The sequence below is a fragment of the Monodon monoceros genome, unplaced genomic scaffold (genome assembly GCF_005190385.1).
Source record: "Monodon monoceros isolate NGI ecotype Baffin Bay Population unplaced genomic scaffold, NGI_Narwhal_1 Super_Scaffold_3, whole genome shotgun sequence".
Classification (NCBI taxonomy): Eukaryota; Metazoa; Chordata; class Mammalia; order Artiodactyla; family Monodontidae; genus Monodon; species Monodon monoceros.
In genome coordinates, this window is record NW_021703780.1 from 31,352,684 (window position 1) to 31,375,365 (window position 22,682).

General features: G+C 49.0%; 1 protein-coding gene across 1 annotated transcript; it reads left to right on the forward strand.

The window, feature by feature from the left end:
• Positions 1-94: 94 nt before the first annotated feature.
• Positions 95-12,074, forward strand: MRPL14 (mitochondrial ribosomal protein L14). The gene is made up of 3 exons (XM_029243248.1): positions 95-206; positions 9,113-9,204; positions 11,589-12,074. The coding sequence occupies exons 2-3, from the start codon at positions 9,134-9,136 to the stop codon at positions 11,953-11,955; spliced, it is 438 nt and encodes a 145-aa protein (XP_029099081.1). The 5' UTR covers positions 95-206; positions 9,113-9,133; the 3' UTR covers positions 11,956-12,074.
• Positions 12,075-22,682: the final 10,608 nt, after the last annotated feature.

A 22,682-nucleotide genomic window follows, 5' to 3' on the forward strand; every position in this document is an offset into this window, starting at 1 on the left:
CGGGAGGAGGGAGGGGGAGGATGAGGGGGCGGGGCCGCGCAGGTCCCTCCCCCCACGCCGGCACACGCAAGGAGCGGGCGCACTCTCAGATCGCCGTCCGCCTAGCTGGGTCGGACGCGCAGGCGCAGGGCGAGAGGCCGCGTAGGGGGAAGGCGGCCCTGGGCCTGTGGGGGCCCGCGGCAGGATAATCCAGGGCGGCGAAGGCGGTATGGAGAGGAGGGGGGAGGGGACGCCACTCTCGTAACTCTCTGCTTCCTCTCTCCCTTGCTTCCCCGCAGGAGGGGTGGCGCACACTCCGGGATGGGTGAGGAAGGGCCGGAGTGCGAGGATCGTGGGCCCTCTGGGGGTGGAGGAGCAGTGGGAGGGTCCCGACGGGGAAGGAGTCCTCTGACCCGGACCCTCCTCCCTCCCATACCCCAAGGGCGGCGAGGGCTCCGGTGGCCACTGCGACCCCGTGCCCCCGGCCTGCGCTCACCTGTCTTCCCGGGGACTGGGGCGGGCTGCCGCTAGGTCTCACGAGGTGGCCTCGGCCGGTCACTCTGGCGCGGCTGCTCGGGTTTGTGTACTTCTCTGTTTCTCCCTTTCCTTTCCCAGTCTGGGTCTTGAGATGACTTTGTGACTCGTTTGTCAGGCGCTTCTGTGGTGTGGGGAATGAGTCCACCGCTTTCACTGTCATGCCTATGAGTGGCTACCCTGGCTTCAGGGGTTTCCCTGGTTTCTCATTTCATCAGAGGCTGCACCTGCCAGGGATTAAGGCTGGAAGGAAGAGAGAGGAAGGAGAGAGGGTGTGTGTGTGTGTGTGTGTGCGCGTGTGTGTGTGTGTGTCCGTGTCCACAAAATAGATAACAGAGGCACATGGAATACCAACTTTTCCATGGGCAGTAAATGAACTTTGCTACCCAAAGTGATTGATGGACTCAATTTATAAAGAGGTTAACAAAAGAGCATATGACAGTCACCAGTCACCTCGGGTTACTAGGGAAAAGCTGGGAAGTTGGGAGATACTTGAACTTGGGCTACTGGACAGAGGAAGGGCACTGCCTACCTGGGTGTGTCTGGTTCTTGTGGCTGACCAGTGTCTCTGCTGTCTGCTGGCTTTTTCAAGGGTTCATTAGTAGCTTGTGTAATGCAGCTGTAAGGTTTTGATGCAGTTCAAACTGAATTCCCATTCAAACTGAGTCCCATCAGTTAGTTGGAAATCACTTTAGTGGATCATGGCCATCATTTAAGAAAAAATGAAGTAGAATAGAAAATATCAGAGAGCATTGTACTTAGTAAGGGTAAGTATTGTTTCTGGACGCTTGCTTCAGGTATACACACGTGTGAGTGTGTGAGTGTATTAGGAGGTGTTATGCAGTGCGTTTCTGTGTGTCACAGAAAAGTTTGAAACACATTGGTTTCCTGTGTTCTCCTGTTTATGCTCTTGCTCCATCAGTCTGTGTTTAGAGTCATTTCAAATTGTCCACGAGGATGCAGTTAGCACACCAGGGATGTAGAATAAACAACAGAGTGGGTCTCTTTTTTCAGGGAGGTTACTATGCTAGAAGACAGTTTACCCTTCACTCATGGAAATACGTACAATGGAAGAGCAAGGATTTTGTTGGGGTAGGAAGTAGGTTGCCTTCCTAAGAAGGCCAGAAAGGGAGGTGGGGTTAAGCTGTGTATGGTAGACTGCCTGGTGAGAGGAGTCTTTGTAGGTTTGAATTCTGGGAGCTGTTTTGGGTAGCAGCAAGACATTTAGATGAAAAGGAATCTGTCCTATTTGTGTTGTTGTTGTTTTTCCCTTTTATGGAATTGTCCGTTTTGCCCTTAGAGCTTCTTGGATGTATATTTTCTATGGAACTTTTTACACGTTGTATTGATTTTATGGTTGAAAATCTGGTGTGATCCATTGCCAAGTAGCCCTTGTAATGGATATGTGGAAAATGGAAATGGGAGTCCGGAGTTACCTGGGTTTGGGACCCCTGAGGATCTTTTTAATAATGCAGTTAGGTGTGTTAACATCTGGTGGATTCCAGATCTATTTCTGCCTGTGCCTAATTAGGGTCACCACATACTAACAGACAGAGAGAAGAGGAAACATTTCAGAAAGACCGAAATGAGAACTGAATGAAGTACACCGTGGAATCCATGAAGGAACAATGGCCAGAATGTTTTATTAGTGCCCCTGAATATGAAGGGTAAAAACCTTCCCTGGAGCCCATTTTTTTAGGTGCTCTGTTGAGCACTGAACATAATGATTTAGACTCGCCTCATCATCTCGAATCTTACATGATGCAAGAGTCCTTTGAAGCCTGTCTTACCCCACTCCCGTCTTGGGGGATTATGACACCTGGACCCACATAAGATGGATTTTCCTGTTGTTTTCGTTACTTGGATAGTTTTTATGGCCATGTGGGAACTTGGGAGGGTCTCAAAAATCAGGTTACGATTGATCCTTTTTTAGAGGCCAGTGGGTTGTTCTGGTTCACCCTGGTGTGATTTTACATGTGTATTAACCATGACAACCAGCTTGTAGGAGAGGGCTATGATTCAGATCCCAGAAATGTTGTTCTGGGTCAGGTAATATGCTCTCTTATTAAGAAAAGTGCCAGGTAGCTTATTATTCACCAGTGAAACACAACTCAGAGTGAGAAAGTCTCCTTGTCGAAAACTTAAAAAAAAAAAAATCATCTATGTCTTTAGAAAAGAGGGAGTGCTTTTCCTAGTCTACTTTAAGCTGAAAAACACTTTCAGGACTGAGTGATCTTAAAGAGACATCCATAGTGCTGCCCTGAGAATCAGGGAGTGAGACTGTTCTCCCTGGTCAGAATCTGGGAAACAAACTGTTTATGCTGCAGACCTGGGCCCTACTGGTTAATTCAGAGAGGGGTTCTCCCACTTGAAAAACCATCCCTTACGTGAGTGAAGCTAAAACATGTTCATTTCTTTGCCTCTTTGCTCTTACCAGTGACCCTTGCTTGACAGAGTCACTGAGGCCTGGAGTAGCGGATTCCAAGGAAACAGACTTGGCAGGAGAGGAGGGGAGGGGGGTGGAGGAGACACCCTTTCTTTGGGCCTTTCATCCCACCCCCATCCCCCTGCCTGCCCACCTGACATCTCTATAAACCTGGCTCCTTGCCACTGGCTTGGTAGAGGTACTAATAGGAAAGAAATATGTACGTGATTAAGTAGAATTTACCTTTGCCTTGTGCAGTTTTTCTGAGTTAGACCATACCAAGAATGTTATAAACTTATTTCTGGAACTATAGGTGTTTGCACACCTGTGAGGTGGGGATGGCAGGGGAGCAAAGCTAGAAATAGGTAAGATCTACACATTGAAAAACCAACTTGAATAATGGAGAACTGTCAGATATTTTTAAGAACCACGATTTTAAATCTGTAACAAGGTGGAGCAAACAAATATACAGGTAAATAAACACGTATAGTTAACCAACAGATAGAGACAAGAACCCTGGAAACGTTTTTTTCTTTGTGAACCAGATTGAGAACTGGGGTCCTCACTGGTAGCCATGGTAGAAACAGCCCGTGGTGCTAATGAGGGATTGCTATTGCTTCTTGATAGTAACGCTGTGAAAACTCACACCTTTGCAAATGTATCAGAGTCAGCTTCAGCGTTGGTCCCAGGCTGTGCTGTTTGTGGTGCAGGTATCTATTGAAAAGACAGCTTTTTAATTCCTGAGTTTTAAAAGATTATGTGGCAGCTTTAAGAGAGGAGAAAGAATACTTGCACTGTGTGGGGTGTTTTTGTTTCTGTGAAGTCTATTAGTGGTTAAAGAAGCACCTTAGCTGGGCAAGTATTGTGCAGGGTGTAGTAGAAACAGCCTTCTACCCTTCTTCCCTTCCTAGGACAAGCTGACAAGTCGCTTAGCAATTCTGACTTAATTTCTTCACCTGCGAAATGGTACTTACTCTATTGAACCTTCAGAACTGTTCAAAATCCTTAGGAATCAACCCTCCCCAAACTGCTGCTCTTTGTTATTTATCTTTCTGTTTCCACTGGGTGCTCAAGAATGAAATCAACCAAGAAAGTGATCTGTGTGAAAGTACTTTGAGAAGTGTAACATGTATACTTATGTGAGGTTAAAAAAACTCACAAAAGATGTGTTTTTAAAAAAAAAAAAAAAAAACAATTCACAAAACTTCCTGAAAGAGAATCCTTCCGGGACAAATCAGTAATGAGTATTTAAGCAACAAACACGAGTACTTTTTGGTCCAGAATGATTGGGGCGAAACCTGCAGGAGATGGGAAGGGCTGTCAGCATGACAGGACAGAGGGTCCAGGGAGTTCCCTTTTGTTTTTTGTTTCCTCGAAGCTGCCAGGCCTCTGCTTTTTCCTGCTTTAATTAAGGACATTTATATCCTTACACTAGGCAGAGTTTGTCCGTTTTGTGGCTGGGCTTTGCACTTGATTTCTCCTAGTGTTTCTTTTCACTTCTGTCACTTACTAACAGAATCTCCTTTAAACACTCTTTTGCAGTTGGGCTGAACTTTTTGTTTTGTCTCTTTTCTTTAGAACCTGTTTCTCTTGAAAGGCCTTTAAAATTTATGAAACGTGCCAGGCACCTAAAGGAAACTGTTCAGGTAGAGACAATGTATAAATATATGTGGATCTGTGATACTAAGTACAACATTTTGCTGATTCCTAAAGTTCAAGTAATGGTACTTTCTAAGTTTTCACAAAGCATCAGGCTCTTCCTGTCTGCTTTTCTAGTTCAGTCTCTATGTATTACAGTTAGCTAAAAATGAGCTCTCAGTGTCTAGGAAGCTCCCCCAAGTTACTGGGAGCCTGGGTGAAGGGCACAAGAAAAACCACCAACCCACCAACATGGAGCCTCTCTGGAGCTGGAGGATGAATTGAAATTGCAGATAAATTTTATACATTTAACAGATACTCACTGAGCTCCATTTGTGTGCCAGGCACTGTTCTAGGTCCTGAGCATGTAGCGCTGGATGAGACAGGCACGGTCCCTGCTCTCACGGAGCAATGTTCTTCCAATGGGACCTATAAGGTGATGCCAAGTGAAAAACTCACCTGTGTGTCCCTAAAATCTACAGTCCTCCCTGGCCTCCAGAACTGAAGGGAGATCTTAAAGTTAAACTAAGATTTGAAGTAAGCACAGCTCTTGGATTGTATTAAGTAATTTCTCTCCCTCTCCCTCTCTCACTGTCTCTTGCCTTCCTTCTCTTGCCCTCCCCATCCCCCCACCCCCAGAGGTTATTATTCACACTCTAAACCTGGATGGCAGTACTAGTGCTGACCAGGAAGTGGCATGAACAGCCATCTCTGGCGCTGGAGTCTTCCGAATACCTGGCCTCCTCTGAGTGAGAGGAGAGGAGGAAATATCACTGGAGTTAGCTTCCTGTGCAAACACAGGACTCAGAATAACATTGCTTGTGAGACAAAGCACTCTATACAGACTGATTTGAAGTGAATCAGGGCCTATGTCTACAGGATGGATTTATCCTAGGAAATAACATCAAGGTCAGTCAGTTGCTTTGAAATAAATTGCAGCCCTCATTACTCTTACCTGATCTGAGCCAGTTGTTCAGTGGTGCAATGGTGTTTTTTCACAGTGGGCAGTGTAAGCACCAGACCGAGGAGATGATTCCAGGGGCCTGTAGACATAGCATGAGCTAATCCTCTCATGACCAGCACCATGGTTCTCCTAAAGCATGTTTGCATGTGATGTGCTGGTTCCCGATATACGGATGAGATCTCTACAGTGTCTGGATTTCCCTGTGTCGAGCCGTGGGTGGGGGAATCTGTCTTTCTGTTGGCTACCTCATTTATTTTATTCAACAAGTATTTATTGTACTCCCACTCTGTCAGGACCTGCTGGGATCTTTTGCAGGGGTGACAGTGGAGGGGACCACAGACTTTTTTTGTATACAAATATACAAGTATATTTGCTTCTTTTATGCTTTCAAGTTCATAGGAATGCTTACTGCTGTCCATTTGATGTCTTTAAGTCCTTTGAGTCTGGAGGTCACTATCAGATCCACCAAAGAGCTAGTGAAAAGTCTTTGAATTTGGTCTTTTCTTGTGAAAATGGAGGTGCTCCCTGCAGCCGTGAATGTATTACTTTTGTGTTTGAGGGTAGTACAGGTAATCTGGAGTCTGTGTGATTCCTGAGCTCCTATACTGAGTTCAGATGCCATGTTGTCAAGATCTCTGTGGTTTCTGTGGTATTGAGTAGCAAGAACTAGAATGTTAAGGGCTCTCAGCCTCATCTCCAGAAATAAAAAAATAAAATAAAAATCCAGAGTTATTCCACGTCTGAGTTTGGATGGTGAGCATTGGAACAGTGAGAGTTCCTTTGGCACAGGACGCCCAGATGTCCTTGGTGTGCAGGAGGGGTGACAGCAGATGCTGTAGCCTTACACGGAGCTGCTCGCAGGAGGTGTGTTTGGGGCCAGAGCAGCTTGGTTGGGCAGAGGTGGACCCAGGTTGTGGTGGTGGCTTCTCAGCAAGGCAGAGAGAGGGGGCCTGGGTGTGGTTTGTGCACAGGCTGGCCTGTAGATTTTAGGGAGGTGCCTTGAATGGTGGGGTTTGTTATGCCCAAGTTGGGAAAGTTCTGGGAAGCCTCCAGGCACTTCTGCACTTCTTGGACTCACATAAATGCTCTGGAGGAAGCGATGCAGTGTGGAGAGGCTGGATGTTGCAATTCTCAGGAGAAGGAATGTGGGTGGCGCTGGACTAACCTTGAGGGCTCTTTGGAGGAGCCGAGGAGCCTCTTTTCTCCCAGGGAGTGAGAGTAGGGGCCCGCCAGCATCAGATGGGAAGGCTTGGCTGAGATTGGATGTACCTACAGCCTGGACCAGAAGGACTGCTTTTCAGAGCTACTTTTTTTATTCCGTTTTTTTAAAGCCAATTTTCCATTATTGCTCAGAGTGTGGAGCTCTCCTTGCCACCTACACTTCAAATTGTATTCAAAACCTGAATTGGGTGAAAGTGAATGACTTTCACCTGGCGTTTGTCTACATTTCAGTTGATTCAGCAAGCGCTGAGTTAGGTCTGAGTAAAATGTTCACGTGACATCAGTATTCTTGATGGAACAAGGATGATCTAACAGTTGGAAAAATATTAATATTTAAGTTAAAGTTACCATGTTAACTGTGCTGATTCAGAGGGTGGGTTCAGGAAGCCGACTTCTGGGGCTCAGATTTCAGCTTTGTCACTCCTAGCTGTGCGACTTGGGCAGATTATCTAACCTCTCTGGGCCTCATTGCCTCCTGTATAAAATGGGGCTAATAATAGTGTCCATTTCGTAGTTTTTGTGAGGCTTAAATGAGACGATAATGTAAAGCACTTAGACACATTATAACTAGTCGATACGTTTTCATAAAGAAAGAAAGAAAAAGACCAGGTGACCCTCAAAGCTGCTTCTCACCCTGAGTTCCTCTGTGAAGTGGGCTTTTTACGGCAGAGTGAGGCCGTAGGGTGTGGAGGGAAGACCCTTGGACCTAAGCTGAGTCCACTTCTGGTTCTGCTTCTGCCCTTGGCTAGTTATGGGGCTTTATGCAAGTCCCTTCCTCTCTCTGTATCTCAGTTTCCTGATCTTCGAAACGGGACGTGATGTGATGACGATGGTGATGGAGAGGGCTAATAGGTATTGAGGGTGTATTGAGTGCGGGCATCATGCTCTGTGCTTTGCGTGGCTTACCTCAGGACCGTCTTGTGAATAGGTGTTACAGGTGGGGAAACCCCATGTTACAGATGGGGAAGCCGAAGCTCATAGCTCCTTCTCCAGGGCTACCAGGCTGTGAAGGTAAAGCTGGCCTCATCTGATGGTCTTTGATTCTGTGTGTCAGATGTTAGTAGTTCTGTAAGTAGGCCGCCTTCTTTTGCATATGTTTCTGATCATATTTACATTTTGGCCAACGCTTCCTGGGTTGTCTTAAAGAAAACACTGGCGAATAAGTTTGAGGTTTGAGGCTAAATTGTAGTTAATAAGCATTTCTGGAGTGTTTAGGTATTTCTGTGAAAGTAAATAGTGAGTTTTTCCCCACCATTATTAAATAAACTCTTATCTAAGGTGCTTTGAACTTATGCAAGGCAAAGCTGTGTGTAAATACTACAGTGGTAGAGGCTTTCTCAGCAGAGCTCTTGAATGAGGCCCTCTGTAGCCAAACATGTGGGTGGAAAACAGGCATGTCTTGCAGCTGGAATTCCCAGCTGGCTGTAGGTTTTTCTTAAATATTCCCCTCACTGGTGCCCAGGTGTTTCAGGAACCTGGGGATGGCCATATAGGTTGGTGCTAGGGAGCACAGGGTTGAGGTTCTGCAAGCTGCAGTCACCAGTGTTGGGTTGGCGTTTGCTCTTTTGTCTCCAGCTTGCTCTCCCAAAGCCCACTTTCAGCTGCAGTGTAGGGTAGGTAGTTTTTCTTTTTTTCTTTCTTTTTTTTTTTAATTGGGGTATAGTTGCTTTATAATATTGTGTTAGTTTCTGCTGTACAGCGAGTAGGTAGTTTTTCTGTGTTACGTTATCATTTGGGAGACCGACCCAAATAGAGGCCTTGGTCAGTGACTTGGCAAGGGCATCCTTTGGCACTACTTTGCTAACCTTGAGCTGTCCAGGTGTTCTGGCTTTTACATTTGGGGGAAAGGTGATGTGGTGACAGACAACGTGGGCAGCTGCTCAGATAATCTACTTTCCTCCAGGGTGTAAAAGTTCTGGTTTCAGGAGGCACACGAGTGTCAACAAGGGGCCAGTGTGCAGGTTTTCCTCTGTGGAGGATGTGGGAAGTGCTTCCTGCCTGGGTGTGTCCCAGAGGATTCGTGCTGTGGAGGTGACATAATTATGAAGGCATTCTCTGTGCTGTTGTGTAACCTACAGCGAGAACTGTGGTGGGCCATTCCAGCTCTCTGACCCCAGTTAGAACATGAATCAGCAGAATTGCAGCTGGAGTTCCATCTAATCATTTGCGTATCTTTTAACCACTAAGATTTATATTTAGTGACTAATGATCTTTTGCTCGAAGTGCCATCTCCCACACAAGTCCCCAAAAGTCTTAAAAAAGAAACAAAAACACCAAACACCAAAAACTACTGGCTCTGAGTGTGGACATTGACTTAGAAATAAATCCTTTTCCCCCCTTTTTCCCTGCAGGATTTGCCATCTTGGGATCCCATGGCTTTCTTTACTGGGCTCTGGGGCCCCTTCGCCCACGTGAGCAGAGCACTGAGCCAACGCTGTTTCAGGTAACTTTTCCTATTAAGTTCTTAAAGCTGTGTCTTTGAGTAAGCCTCCTGTCAGGGTGGGGTATTGGTGACTAGAGTGGGAGTGGAAACTCAGGGAGGTGGGCTTGGGGTCAGGGAAATCCAAAGGCATAGATGGAACTGGGGTTTGGTCGGGCCAGGTGAGGGGGATAGGTAAGGAGGCGATATTGCTGTTGAGGACGGGATTGGGAATGGATATGGAGAATGATGAAACCTCCATCCTTGCCAGACTCTTATAGTGAATCTGATGTCTTTCAACCCTGTCATTCCTCCAGTGCATTAAAACCTTCTCTTTTAAGAAAAGGTATATATATACCTTTTATATACACTTTGTATATACACACACACATATATACACATATATATTCTCTCTATATACATATATGTGTATATATAAATATATACTCTCTATATACATATATATGTATATATATACATAGATATACTCTCTATATGCATATATATGCATATATATACATTTTATATATATCTAAAGTATATATATACTTTAGATATATACGAGTATATATACTCATTCTTAGTCACATTGCTATACACCTGAAACTAGCAGAACATTGTAAATCAGCTATAATATTTCACTTTTAAAAAAACATATAAATAAAAGGGGGGAAAACCCTTCTCTCTTAAAAATGGAATATATATATATATATATTTTTTAAATCACATACTTATTACCATAAACTCAAGCATGATGGAAGTTTGACAACCTCTCCCCTCCCCATTTAGATGCTAAGCCAGGGCGGAGAGCACAGGTTGCATTCCTGTTGGCAAACATGCCTTTTGGCCTTGTTCATGCACTCGTTCTGCAAGTGTTTACTGAGCCCTGTGCCCAGGGTTGGTCATAGAGAGATGAATAAGAATTGCTTCCTGCCCTGGAAGAGTTCTCACAGTTGGCCATGGGAGCAAAGTTGGAAACAAATAACTCTAAGAAAATGTGACCAGTATAATAATAGAGGCTTGTACAGTTCTTTGGAAGGCCCGAGGCAGGGGCTGCTAACGGAGGAGGAGGAGGAAAAGAGGAGGATAGCAGCTGCCTTCCCAGAAGGCACATGGGGGCGGGTCCTGTCCAGGCCCCCAGGGAGGGCCAAGAGGCCAGGCACGCTTGGAGAGCTCCAGGGATTCCCGGCCATCGGGGCTCAGAGTGAATGTGTGAGTGGCAGGATAGAGGACCTCAGAAGGCAGGTACATAGAGGCCAGGTTGTTGACAGTGTATACAGTGGGGGAGCCACTGACCAGTCCTGAGCAGGGGAGTGGCCTCCATTTTATATTTTGAAAAGAGCTCTTCGTTGGCAGAGTGAGGTGCGCAGGGAGCTGGTTAGGACACTAACGGAATAGTCTTGGTGTAAGAGAGTGAGCTGCTGGATGAAGGAGGTGTCGACGGGGGTGGAGGGAGAGGACAGAGGTGTTTAGGAGTGGTGTCAGTAGAACGGGGTAGCCAGTGGATGGTGATGGAGAGAGGTTTATGGCTCAGGAGCTGAATTTTCTGGAGAAGCCATCATCTAGGCAGGAAACACAGCAGTGGGAGGAGGTTTGCAGGGGGAGGTGATGAAGTCACTGTAGGACCTACTGAGTTTGCAGCATCTGTAGGACATGTGAGGAGTTGGAGTGGAAATATAGGACTGGAGGATAGGAGAGAAGTGGGGCTGGAGATGGAATTTACTAGCTGGAAACAATGGGGATAGAGAACCTTGCCCAGGGTAGGCATGTGGAATGAGAGAAGAGGACGCCGGGTCACCCGGGAGAACACCAGCACTAGGGTCCTAGTGGCAGCAAACTAGAATTGCCACTGTCATCAGATGGCTTAGTAATAGCTTATCTGCCTTTAATAGGTACGCTTTATAGTGGGGAAAATACATTAAAACAAAAGATTGTTACCTTGACTTATTTTCAGTTTCTGCTATGTTGTGTCAAAGGACTCCCTTAGCAGACACACTCACTTGTACCTTCTGGTTCTCAGCAACATGTAGATGGGACATTTGGTAATCAGCGTATTCTGGGGGAGCAGGTTTTGCAGGCTAGGCAGTGGGCGAGGCCTGGCCCATAAGGTATTCCCTTAATCCTCAGAGGCCTTTTGGAAACCGAAGGCTTTAAATTAAGTCTGCCATGCAGTTTGTTGTAACAGAATATCAGGTCCTCTTTAAAACCCATCCAGATCGAGGTCCTGACCCGGCAGCAGAAGCCGTGAAGAACTGTGAGGGCACTGCCTTGGGCACAGAGAAGCCTTCCCAGGCACCACCTCTGTCAGGGCCCTGCTAATGTGCACGCTGCCAAGCCTGGTCTGGCAGAGGCCTCTGCGCCCTGACCAGCAGAGATGCAGACCTCAGACTCTTTTCCTCTTCCGCCAGCACCACTGGGAGCCTTGGTGCAATTCAGAAGATGACGCGGGTGCGTGTGGTGGACAACAGTGCCCTGGGAAACACCCCGTACCATCGCCCTCCTCGCTGCATCCACGTCTATAACAAGAACGGGGTGGGCAAAGTGGGCGACCGGATCCTGCTGGCCATCAAGGGGCAGAAGAAAAAGGCACTTATTGTGGGGCATCGTATGCCTGGTCCCAGGATGACCCCCAGGTTCGACTCTAACAACGTGGTCCTCATCGAGGACAACGGGAACCCTGTGGGGACCCGAATCAAGACACCCATCCCCAGCAGCCTACGCCAGAGGGAAGGCGAGTTTTCCAAGGTGCTGGCCATCGCCCAGAACTTTGTGTGAACAGAGCCCAGGCACCGGCTGCCTGGGGGCTCATGGATGGAGCCGTTCTGAGAGCTGTGCCTCTGCTGAGAGGGAGCCCGGGGCGCAGTGTGCTGTGAGAAAATAAATGTTTTCCTGTACGTTTCTTCCTGAGCTTTCTGGGTGTGGCCATGGGGTCAACGGTACTGAAACAGTTAAAAGGTGCCCCGTGACGTGGTGGTCTTTGCCTGCAATAGCCTGTGAACTCACCCAGGATTATCAGGCTCTGGAAAACTGGGGTACACGCCAAATGCCAGTTTGTAGATATGCAATGGAATATCACTTTCTAGCCAGGCAAACTGTTTATTTGCCTTCCAGAGTGTCATCTTCCTGTGTCAGAGGGCCGGAGGTGCTAAATGGGTATGAAGGTGACTGGGTTGCTGGGTTAGCGTGAATGGAGCCGGGGGACCGTTTCCTCCAGCACAGCGTGGCCTCCAGCCTCCGAGAGAACCTGCACCGTGATCCTTCCTCCACCATGGGGTGCCCTCTGCTAGGCACCAGCTGCTTCTCTGTGCCCAGAGCAGACAGCTTCCTGCCTTGACTCCTGGGGAAATGCACTAGCTCCGGTGTTTGCAGAGCACCAAATCGTGGGCCTGTGCAGGGGATTCAGTGACAGTTTACCTCCCATTTGTTTGTTGGTCTCCTTGGGGAGGTTCTGGGGCGCTCCCTTAGTTTCTTTAAATGGAATCTCATCAACTCATTTCTAAAGTCACTCCTTTATTCATTCAGACTGTCCTGGGCACTTCTCATCAAACCTTCCAGTGGCCTCTGAGAGGCAGGTTGCATGATGATTAAGCACATGCTCTGTAGCCAGACTGCCTGGGTTCCAATCCTGACTCCACCACTTACACGTAATGCCTTTGGGCAGGTTATTTTGCTTCTTACACCTTCTGTTTCCTCACCTGTAAAATGGGTACATGATAATGGTACCTGCTTGATACGGTGGATGTAAGAAATGAGTTCGTGCCTATGAGTACCTGGTGATAATAAGCACTTGATAGGCATCAGCTGTTTTCTGTCATCATCGCTCTGCAGCTGCCAGCGCTGGGAGAGAGAGGTGAGGATAAGTACATGTCCGTGCTCTCCTGGGCAGATTGACACAGATCACCTAATGACTCCAACACATGCAGATCCCCAAGTGTAACAAGTGCCTCCGATGGAGAGGTTAGGCTTTTTCCATGGGACAGGAGGCGGCTTCCCTGAGAAAAGGTTGCATGGTCTGCCTTTTGAAGAATGAATAGGCATTGTGATAGAAGTCAGAATAGTGGCTACCTGCGGGGGTGGGGAAGAGCATAGACCACAAAGGTCACAAGGGAAACTTACGGGTGTTGGAAACGTTCTAAATCTAGATCTGGGTGGGAGTCACATGAGTGTATACATCTAAGTAATTATTGAGCTGTATACTTCAGTGCACTGTACCTTACACCTTAGTAAAAATAAATGGACAGGCATTAGCTAGGTGATAGAGGAGGGGAAAGTGTTCCAGGCAGAGGGAAGAGCATATGCAAAAACGCTGTGGCAGAAGGGAATGGGGTGAGTCCCAGGGGCTCAGGAAAAGCCGATGTGGCTAGAGCAGGGCGAGCAGGAGGGATTGTGGTGTGGGATGGGGCTGGAGAGGCAGGGCCAGCCAAGCCTGGGAAGCCTTCCTTATCCTGAGGGCGTTGGGACGCTGTTGGAGGGTATTCAGCAAGGAGGGTCAGGGTGGTGGGAGGGGAGATACGGTTGGATTGACTGTGGAGTGGGGCTGAGGGAGTCCAGAGTGGACGAGTGTAGGCTTTGCATGATGATGACCTGCTGGCCTAGGGCGGTGGTGAAGGAGGGGAGCAGAAGCCTTTAGCGGGTGCAGTTGACTGGGCTTGGCAATGCGTTAGGATGGTGGGGAAGGGCCAAGAATGTGTCTCAGGTGTCCAGCTTCCGCGCCTGGATGGTTGGTCTTGCAGAACACCGAGCTGGGTGCTCTGGGAGAGGCCCGAGGGTGGGGGAGGGTGAGCAGCTGAATGGCGTCTGAATGGAGGCACCCCTGAGATGTCCAAGAGGTGTCAAGTAGGTAGCTGGATGTAAGTAATCTCTTAAATTGGAATAGCTCTCAGTGTCTATTTTGAAAGCATTTGTGTGTACGTGCACTCTTGGTGTTCCTCACGGTTTGGCGGCCACTGGTCCCGTGTTTTACCTGAGGACACCGAGTTTCAGAGGTAATGTGATTTTCCTGCAACTAACAGAAAAGCCAGAGCCTATGACTTCACTGCAGGGGTCTTCCCACAATGTCCGGGGGTCTTACTTTTGTGGTTGATGAGTCCTTGCCATCGTGAGCTGATTCTCACTAGCTGTGAGTCTAGAGGATAATGATCTGGTTTTCCCGAATTCAGTGGGTTCACTTGGAGCCTCACCAGCTCAGCCTTGACTGCTGGGAAGCGAAGGCTCTTCTTTTTCCGTCTTCCTGGTCGGGACGTGCACCGCTCCCCAGGGCTGCTCTGATTAAAGGCTGATTCAAGGTCCCTCTGGGTACTTTAGGAGCTAGCAGCCCTCTTCGCCGGGCCCTCTGGACGGGCCGCAGGCTCTGGCTGACCTGCTCTGCTGCAGCAGCTGGCGCTGGCCGCGGAGGAGGCATTGCCCGCACCGGGGCCTCTGCTTTGCCAGGGGCGAGTGTCTCCCCAGCTGCAGTAGCTGCTACTCAGCAAGGTCGTAATTCCTCTGCTTTCTGGGCTGCTTCCCGAAGGCTGGGGGGGGAAGAGACCCCTGTCCTTAGGGAAAGGAAGGGCGGGACTGCCATGCTCAGCCTGGCACCACCTGCTCAGGGCATGGCCTTTGCTCTGACCAGGGCAGCTTGACCAAAGCTGCCCTCTAGCTTTGAAGGGCACTCGCTGTCTAGGGTCGGGCTCACTTCTTCCCCTGCCCTTAGTCAGCAGAACGTGCGTCCATCCTTTCACGGGTCTACAGGGCACCAGCTGCCCTGCTCCAGCCCCGCTCCCGCCTCCCTCCTGTTGAGGTTTGCGGGAGTCTTTCAAATGACTGTCCTGCCATCCCCCCTCAGCTCAGGTCTTCCATGGGCTTAAACACTCTTCCCAGGGTGTCTTGTGCTGACCGCTGGAAGGCTGTGGTTTCCAGGGGCTGGGGGCCAGAGACCGCTCCCCGACCGTGACGCAGGCCCTGGCAGCACACAGCCCAGAATAGCCTCAGCTCTGCTGCTTTCCCAGCTGCCCTATCACTTTGCAAACTGGAATCTAATTTGCTGTCCACCCTCCCCGCCCCAGTCTCTCAGTCAGTACCGCTTTCTTTGCTCATGAAATATTTATAATCACAGATTATGTTTCCCTATGAGTATAAACTTGCTTTTGTTTTTTTCCCTTCTATGCCCTTAAGACAAGCCAAAGAGCCTCATCTCTGGGTTCATAGACCTCATCCAAGTGTCTGCTGCAGCGGCCGGCTCCACCCACAGGTTGGCTCCCTCTGCTGCCCCACTGCTGAAGAAACGTGGAAAGCTGTACATTGGGGGTTGTGGTTGGGAGACCTGGGTTCCAGTTGGGCCTGTGCTAACTAGCCATGTGACCCTGGGCGAATCACCGCCTGGGGAGCTGGGGAGCTCACCCCTTGGGGGCTTGGTGCCTCCACTGGTGGTCGCCTCTAGGGTCACCAGGCATGGCTCTGACTGCACCCTTGCCCCAGCGACCTTGGAGGGTGTGCCCCTGGCTGCAGATGGGGACCTGGCCAAGGAATGCAGGGCTCACCCTGTCACCATCAATACTCCTGGAAAAATAGCCAGAAGCCAACCACCTCCCATCGGGGTGGCGAGGCTACAGCACTGCAGGCATAGCAGGCGGTTCCCTCCTGAAAGCCTCAAGGCCAGCCCTGCTTTACTGAGGTGCCAGGTGGGGGCAGAAGGGAGGGGGTGCCCCCTGGTGGGCAGGATGCCCCAGAGGCCTGGCTCCTCCGGAATCAGAGTGAGGAGGAGGCCCCTGCGGGGCATGCTGGGCCTCACCTGGGCACAGCCTCCTTAGCTTCCCTGCTCCATCCTCCCATTGCCTTTCTTGGCCGCTTGTTCTCTCTTGTTCTTTCTCAGTTGCTGAGAATTCTTGTTTTTGACGAAAATTGCATGATATTGGAATCAAATGCTTACCTGAAATTCACATCTGTCCCAGCAGCTGCATTTCTTTCCTTCCCCTAGTCTTGTGATTCAGTCTTTTAACAAAAAATTTCAGGATTTCATTTTATTCTTTCCCACCTGGAGGATGGATCACAGTTCAGTTCCCCTCAGTATTTTGGACACTTGCTGAATTGTTTTGCCAAATATTAGGTAATTTTCCAAATTAGGTGGACTTCCTAGGCTCAAAGTGAAAATGAGTTCACTTCTCAATTTTCAGCATCAAGCCGGTTTCATTATGATTTTTTAAAGCCAGTGGTTTCCAGCCAGATTCGGTGATAACCTGTTGTCGCTTGCTTGATATCATGACAAGCTGTCTTGTAAGACATACCACAAGCTTTTTCTTTCTTATTTTTGGCTGCGCTGGGTCTTCGTTGCTGCGCGTGGGCTTTCTCTAGTTGCGGTGAGCAGGGGCTACTCCTCGTTGCGGTGCACGGGCTTCTCATTGCGGTGGCTTCTCTTGTTGTGGAGCACGGGCTCTGGGCACGCGGGCTTCAGTAGTTGCAGCATCCGGGCCCCAGAGGGCGCGGGCTTCAGTAGTTGTGGCACGTGGGCTCAGTAGTTGCGGTGTGTGGGCTCTGGAGCGTGGGCTCAGTAGTTGTGGCACATGGGCTTAGTTGCCCCACGGCATGTGGGATCTTCCCGGACCAGGGATCGAACCCGTGTCCCCTGCACTGGCAGGAGGATTTTTAACCACTGGACCACCAGGGAAGTCCATGCTTTTTCTTTTTTTAAATGAAAATGAATTTAAACTTATTTTGAGAATTTCATAAGAACCCTTGAATAATTGGGATACCCCTGGATATCATGAAGCTGCTTGGCAGTTGATTTTAGGCCAAATATTTACATGACAAATAGATGCAGCTCTCGGTCAATCGAGACTGATGATCTGGTGTGGGATCAGAGCCATCCTGCCCTCTCCCTGCTCTGGGCTCCCTGGTGATTTGTACCACCTCCTAGGGCTGGAAGAGGAGAGAAAGAGAGACCTTCTTTCCCAGTGCTGGCCTTTTCAAGGGATGCCATGCCTGGCCTCCCATGGTTTCCCAGGCTGGGAGTGGGCAGTACTGACCCATCCCCATGGGCTAACCCAGTGCCCTTCCTGGCTGGCACAGAGCAGAGCTTTCGTTTGTTCATATACCTCACTGGCACTGTCCTTACCCAGTTACATTAGCTCATCGGTTTGCTGCTAGCTCTGGTTAAAGGTTCGCTAGCGAAGAAGAATGAAACCCTTGCTTCAAAAGAGATTTTAGAGTTGTCTGTGGATTTCGTTTCTCCAGGCTGGGTCCCTACAATAGACAGACGATTAAGAATGACTTACATGGTTCTCCATTTATTTGAACAGTGTTTGCTGCAGATCTGCTGTCGCATAGGCTTACCTTTGTAATTAATTAAATTGCTTTCTAGTAGGTAACTGCTTGCAGAGAGACAGTCCACCTATATATATTTTTTCTTCTGTAAAATAAAAAAAATTAATTTTAGTCTTACCCATTCCCTTTATAAGATGTATTTATGGTTTTAAAAAGTCTGGTGCTGAAGCACTTAGGGAGTGAAGTGTCATGATATCTGCAAGAAATTACCAATTGATACATCTAAATGAGGAGTATATGGAGATTATACTATTTTTTCAACTTTTCAAAGGTCTGACATTTTCAACATGTTAGTAATAAAAGTAATAAAAACGAATGACTGCTTTTTAAAAAATAAATTCTGGGAGGAGGAATCAAGATGGCAGAATAGAAGGATGTGGCTCTCACCTCCTCCTACAAAAAAAATTCTGATGATGAAACCAAACCTGTGTGTGAAACGTGTTTGCGTTGGCCGGGGCCCTGGCTGGCCCCCAGGGCTGTGGCTGTGCGCTGGCCGATGGGGCCGGGACAGTTCAGGCAGCAGGAGCCAGGGCTGCCAAGTCCACTCACTGCTGCCCACGCACCAGCTTCTGACCTGGCCGTTCTCACCATCGTCCCCACTTCCGGGCCAGGGCTTGGGTTGTATTCTATAGGAACGTGGCTATATTATTTCTTTTAACTCTGTGTTCCCAGCACCTGGCACATAGTAGGTGTGCGGTAAATGTCAAACTAATAGATTTCCTCTGTTCAAGTCTGTGGTGCGCTTTTCAAGGTGAGGAGAACTTTGCGCTTCCTAAGTAACACTGTTAGTCGATGTGTACTTTGTTTTGGGGAAGGCATAGGGTACCTCTCTCGCCAAGGGCATGTCATAGCTAACCCACCTGTGGCTTGAATTCATTTCAAAACAAAACTGGGGGTTTTGTCTCACCCACATGGTTTGAACCTTTCACTATGACTGTGTAGACTTGGGGGTTGAGGAGCCCCCGAATGCCACAGAGGAAAGTAGCAGATTCAATCAGACCTTGGGTTTTCTGGTGCCTAGTACTGTTCTTTTCCACAGCATCACTGAGCACTTTCTTTCACCACTGAGTTTAAAAACATGGTGAAAAAAAGAATAAAAAATAAATAAAAACATGAGGAACTTTCTGAAAAATACATTTGGATGGGGCCATATGTACCCAGCTGGTAGGGGTAGGAAGCAGCATTGCTTGTGAGCAGCTGGCAGGATTGGAGCTCCCTGGTGAGCATATTTCCCAAGGTGTGGTGACCAGGCTGTTGGGTGTGCAGCGGTGATGGGATTGGGAGGAAGCAGGTTTGTGATGCTGTGTCTGAAACCTCCCCTCTGACCCTTTAGGTCCCCCACTGGGTCCGAGGGCTTCAGAGCACCTCACAGCCCTCTCTTACTCCTCCTGAGTAGCAAGGTGCTTCCTCACTGGGGTCCTTGTGGTCTCTGAATACTGCTGTGAGCAAACCTCTACCTCCGCAGAGCCCTTTCGCTGTACCGATGCCCCCATCTTTGTGATCTCACCTTGTGCCTACTGCTAAGGCTTCCCCCAGCTGGGTGGTAGGTAGGGCTGAGGTCCCCGTTTTATACACAGAAAACTGAGTAAGTGTGCAGTGGAATTGAGCCCAGCGTTCTTATTACTCTATGCTTGCTATGCCTGGTACCCAGCCCCCACGCCAGGCATAGTGCTTTTCACACCTCTTTGTAATTGATAATCCCCATGGGCTCCGGAACAGTGTCCGTCTTGTTCATGGCTGTCTCCCCCATGCTCAGTAAATGCACAAAATATATTGAGAGCTCCAGTAAGCTAATGACCCCCCAAAACCTGCTCTTTGACCCCTAGGACCTGCTCTTTGCACAATGCCCTAAAAACAATAAAACATATTGGAGAATAAGACCTACAACCTGCCCAGTGGTGTCATCAAGTTAATGACCCCCAGCACATGCTCTGCACACACACAAAAACAATCATTTATGGAAAGGTGACATTTCAAAGTGAAAGACCCTCATTGTACTGAGACCTGAAATAATTTTTCCAAAGTGCCATGACAGTCCTGCCCTGACCACGTAGGGACAAGAAAACTCCTGTGCCCAACCTGGAGGAGGACCCGATGATGTCTATTCAAGAAAGATCAGAAGGTCTTCTCCCCCTCCCCTGTCTTCCTCTGATTATGAAAATGTAACCCACTAAAGTAGTCGGGGCAGCGCAACGCTTGCCTGCGTGCTTGAAAGCCTCACCAGCATCCTGTTCTAATAAATCACTTCTTATCTATCAAAAAAATATTGAGAGCTCAAAGGTTAAAATTTGGATTCTCAATTTAGGAGTCTGTACAGATGTCTAGCATAGGAGTCAGCAGAATTGGACATTTATGGTATATCTCCAAGGACCGGTGCTGGGTAGCGTTGCAGATCTGCATGTAGATCCTTACCCTGTGGACTTCACCCACACTGGCCAGATGCCCAGCGTTTCCTCTTCGTAAGCTGTCTTCCCATGCCAAGTCTGGATTGATAACCCTGTTAAACTGGAGTTCACATTTGTGTCCAAAGAATCAGTGTGTGCTTCCTTGGAGAAAACCCATGATGAGGTGTGGCTTTTGGCCGTACCGTGGGTATCTCGTACCAGGACTAGCCAGGCATGAACAAAGAGCCTTTAACTGCAATTTGGTTTCTAACTTTTCCAAACATAAACTACTTTATTCCTAAACTTGCTTTCAGTCACACAAAAATTTTTAATACCTTCAAATGTTCAGGCAACAATAAAAATAGTTATGAAGCACCTTATAAGGCCATAGTTTCTACGGGGTGCAGAGGGCAGCAGTCCCTTCAGGCGGGTGGATGTCTGTGGGATGGATGGGAGGGGGAAGATGAACAGCTCAATCCTTGGCTCAAGTTCATTGGGTTAAATGATGTCCTTGGAAGCAGTCAGCAGTCCTCAGGCTTAGGCAGGGGACAGAAAGAAAGGGAGTAGGAGGAGAAAAGAAAGCGGTGCACGTGATGGGCAATGACAGTGTGTCACCATAAATCGGCCTCAGTGTTCATCAGTGCCCAGGCTGCTGGTTGCTTCTTTTTGACAAAGCTTTTCCACCTTCCTCTGTCTTGTTTCCTCCACTCTCCCCACCCAGAGGGATGTAGAATAAACAAGTTTACTAATGGATTAATGTTGAATTTTTTACTCTTTATTTTTATTTTTTTTTTGGCGGTACGCAGGCCTCTCACTGCTGTGGCCTCTCCCGTTGCGGAGCACAGGCTCCGGACTCACAGGCTCAGCTGCCATGGCTCACGGGCCCAGCCGCTCCGCGGCATGTGGGATCTTCCCGGACCGGGGCACGAACCCGTGTCTCCTGCATCGGCAGGCGGACTCTCAACCACTGCACCACCAGGGAAGCCCGAATTTTTTACTCTTCACCATGTTTAGGGAAAAAGAAAGCTGTTCAAAGGATAAGGCAGTGGTTCTCCACGGGGGACACTTGGCAGTGTCTGGAGACTTGGTTTTCACAACTGGGGGTGGCATCTAGTTCCTAGAGACCAGGGACGCGGCTAGACATGTTACAGTGTACAGGACAGCCGCCACGACAAAGAACCACCGGCCCCAAGTGGAGATGGTGCCAAGGGTGAGCAACCCTGGTGTGAGACTAGGTGGGACCTCTTGTGTGTAAGGGGACAGAGGACACCTGGGAGTCATTGTGAACCGCTGGTTCCTAAGTAACAGTGTAGAATTATAGGAATGGAACCCACGCAGCTCTGCACTTGACTGCTATTTATCTGCCCATTGCCCTGACTTGAGCCTTAGAGGTAGAGCAGGTGATGGAGAATCTAGAAGGCTGTGGCTCGCCAAAGGGTTGAAAAGTAGAGTCAAGGCCATCAGAGCGCTGGGCCATCTGGCTCACAGAGTGCAGATGGCGGGACGTGGTCCACACGAGAGGCTCTGGGCTGGGGCTCGAGCTCAGCAGCTTGTGGGGTTGCCTTTGGTGAGTCACTTTTCCCAAAACTTTGGCTTTTGCCCCTGCTCATCCTCCATGACTGTCCTGGCAGTGGCACCAGCAGCCCTCCTACCTTACAAATCTCACAACTTCGGGGTCACTTTTGGCTTTGTCCTGCTGTTCCCTGTCCATTTTTAGTTTTCACATAGTGCTACCCATTCTCTTACGGCACGGTGGTCCTCCTCGTCCATCCCAGGGCCCCAAACCAGTCTGGGCATGCTGCTGCCTAGTCACTGTCACAATCCAGCCACCCACCGGAGGCAGCTATCAGTGTAGGAATCTCATCTCTTCATCCATCATCCCATCTAGAGGCCTGGGGTCTGTGGCGCATGGTAGTAGGAACAGAAAAGAAACACTAATGTATTGAGAAAGCAACGTATTGGGGGCTTACTTTGTGCCACTGTTGTACCAGGCGCTTTATACATTCTCTTCCAAGTAGTCTCTACGGTGACACTGCGGTCATTGTGCCCTGTCTCACTGTGCAGCTCTCGGCACCCAGTCCTTAGTGGGTTCCCAGATGGAGAGCGTGGGTCCTTCCCCACCCCCAGGAAAGGCTGTCTCTGCTTCTCCAAACCCATCCCTCAGTTGGAAAACCCAGGCCAAGGCAGCCCTGCAGAGGCCAGGCTCTGCTCGCCCATCCCTTCAGTGTGAAGTGTGGTTTGTCCCTCTCAGAGACCGCACCTCACTTTGTCTCTCCAGCCCCGTCCCCTGGACCCCTGCCTTTCCATCAGCACATGCCCCGCTGAGCCCACAGCTCTGGCTGTGCACGTCTTTCACTCAGAATGTCCTTTTCTCCTGGAGTGGAGGCCAGTCAGCCTATGGAGCCCTGCTCAGAGTCTCATCGGTGAAATTCTGGTCTCACATTTGTTGCCCGGGGCTTACATCTTCACTTGCCCATCAGGGTCCCTCTTGTTCCTGTCCACCCTGCTCCGTGCCCACGCAGCTGACCTGCATGATGGACCAGGGGCTCCCTGGCCCTCTGATTTCCAGCTGGGTTTGGCCAGTGGGGGCACCAGCAGGAGCTCAAAGGACCAGAGGAAAGAGAGGGTTTGGGGTCTTTGGCACCGTCACCCCTGCTTTCTCCCTGCAGGGCTGGCCACAACCCTCAGGCATATGTCACAGCTTCTCATGGCAGCTCTCCTTCCGGGGGCGCTGGCCACAGCCTGTGGTACCCACTGCCCTGGTCCACACCTTTCTAAATCATCACTTTGTCAAACCCTCCTCAAATGATCTTTTTTCTT

Coding starts and splice junctions, on each gene's coding strand:
- MRPL14 (XM_029243248.1), top strand. CDS start 9,134: ATGGCTTTCTTTACTGGGCTCTGGGGCCCCTTCGCCCACGTGAGCAGA. Junction 9,205..11,588: donor CTGAGCCAACGCTGTTTCAG/GTAACTTTTCCT, acceptor CTCTTCCGCCAG/CACCACTGGGAGCCTTGGTG.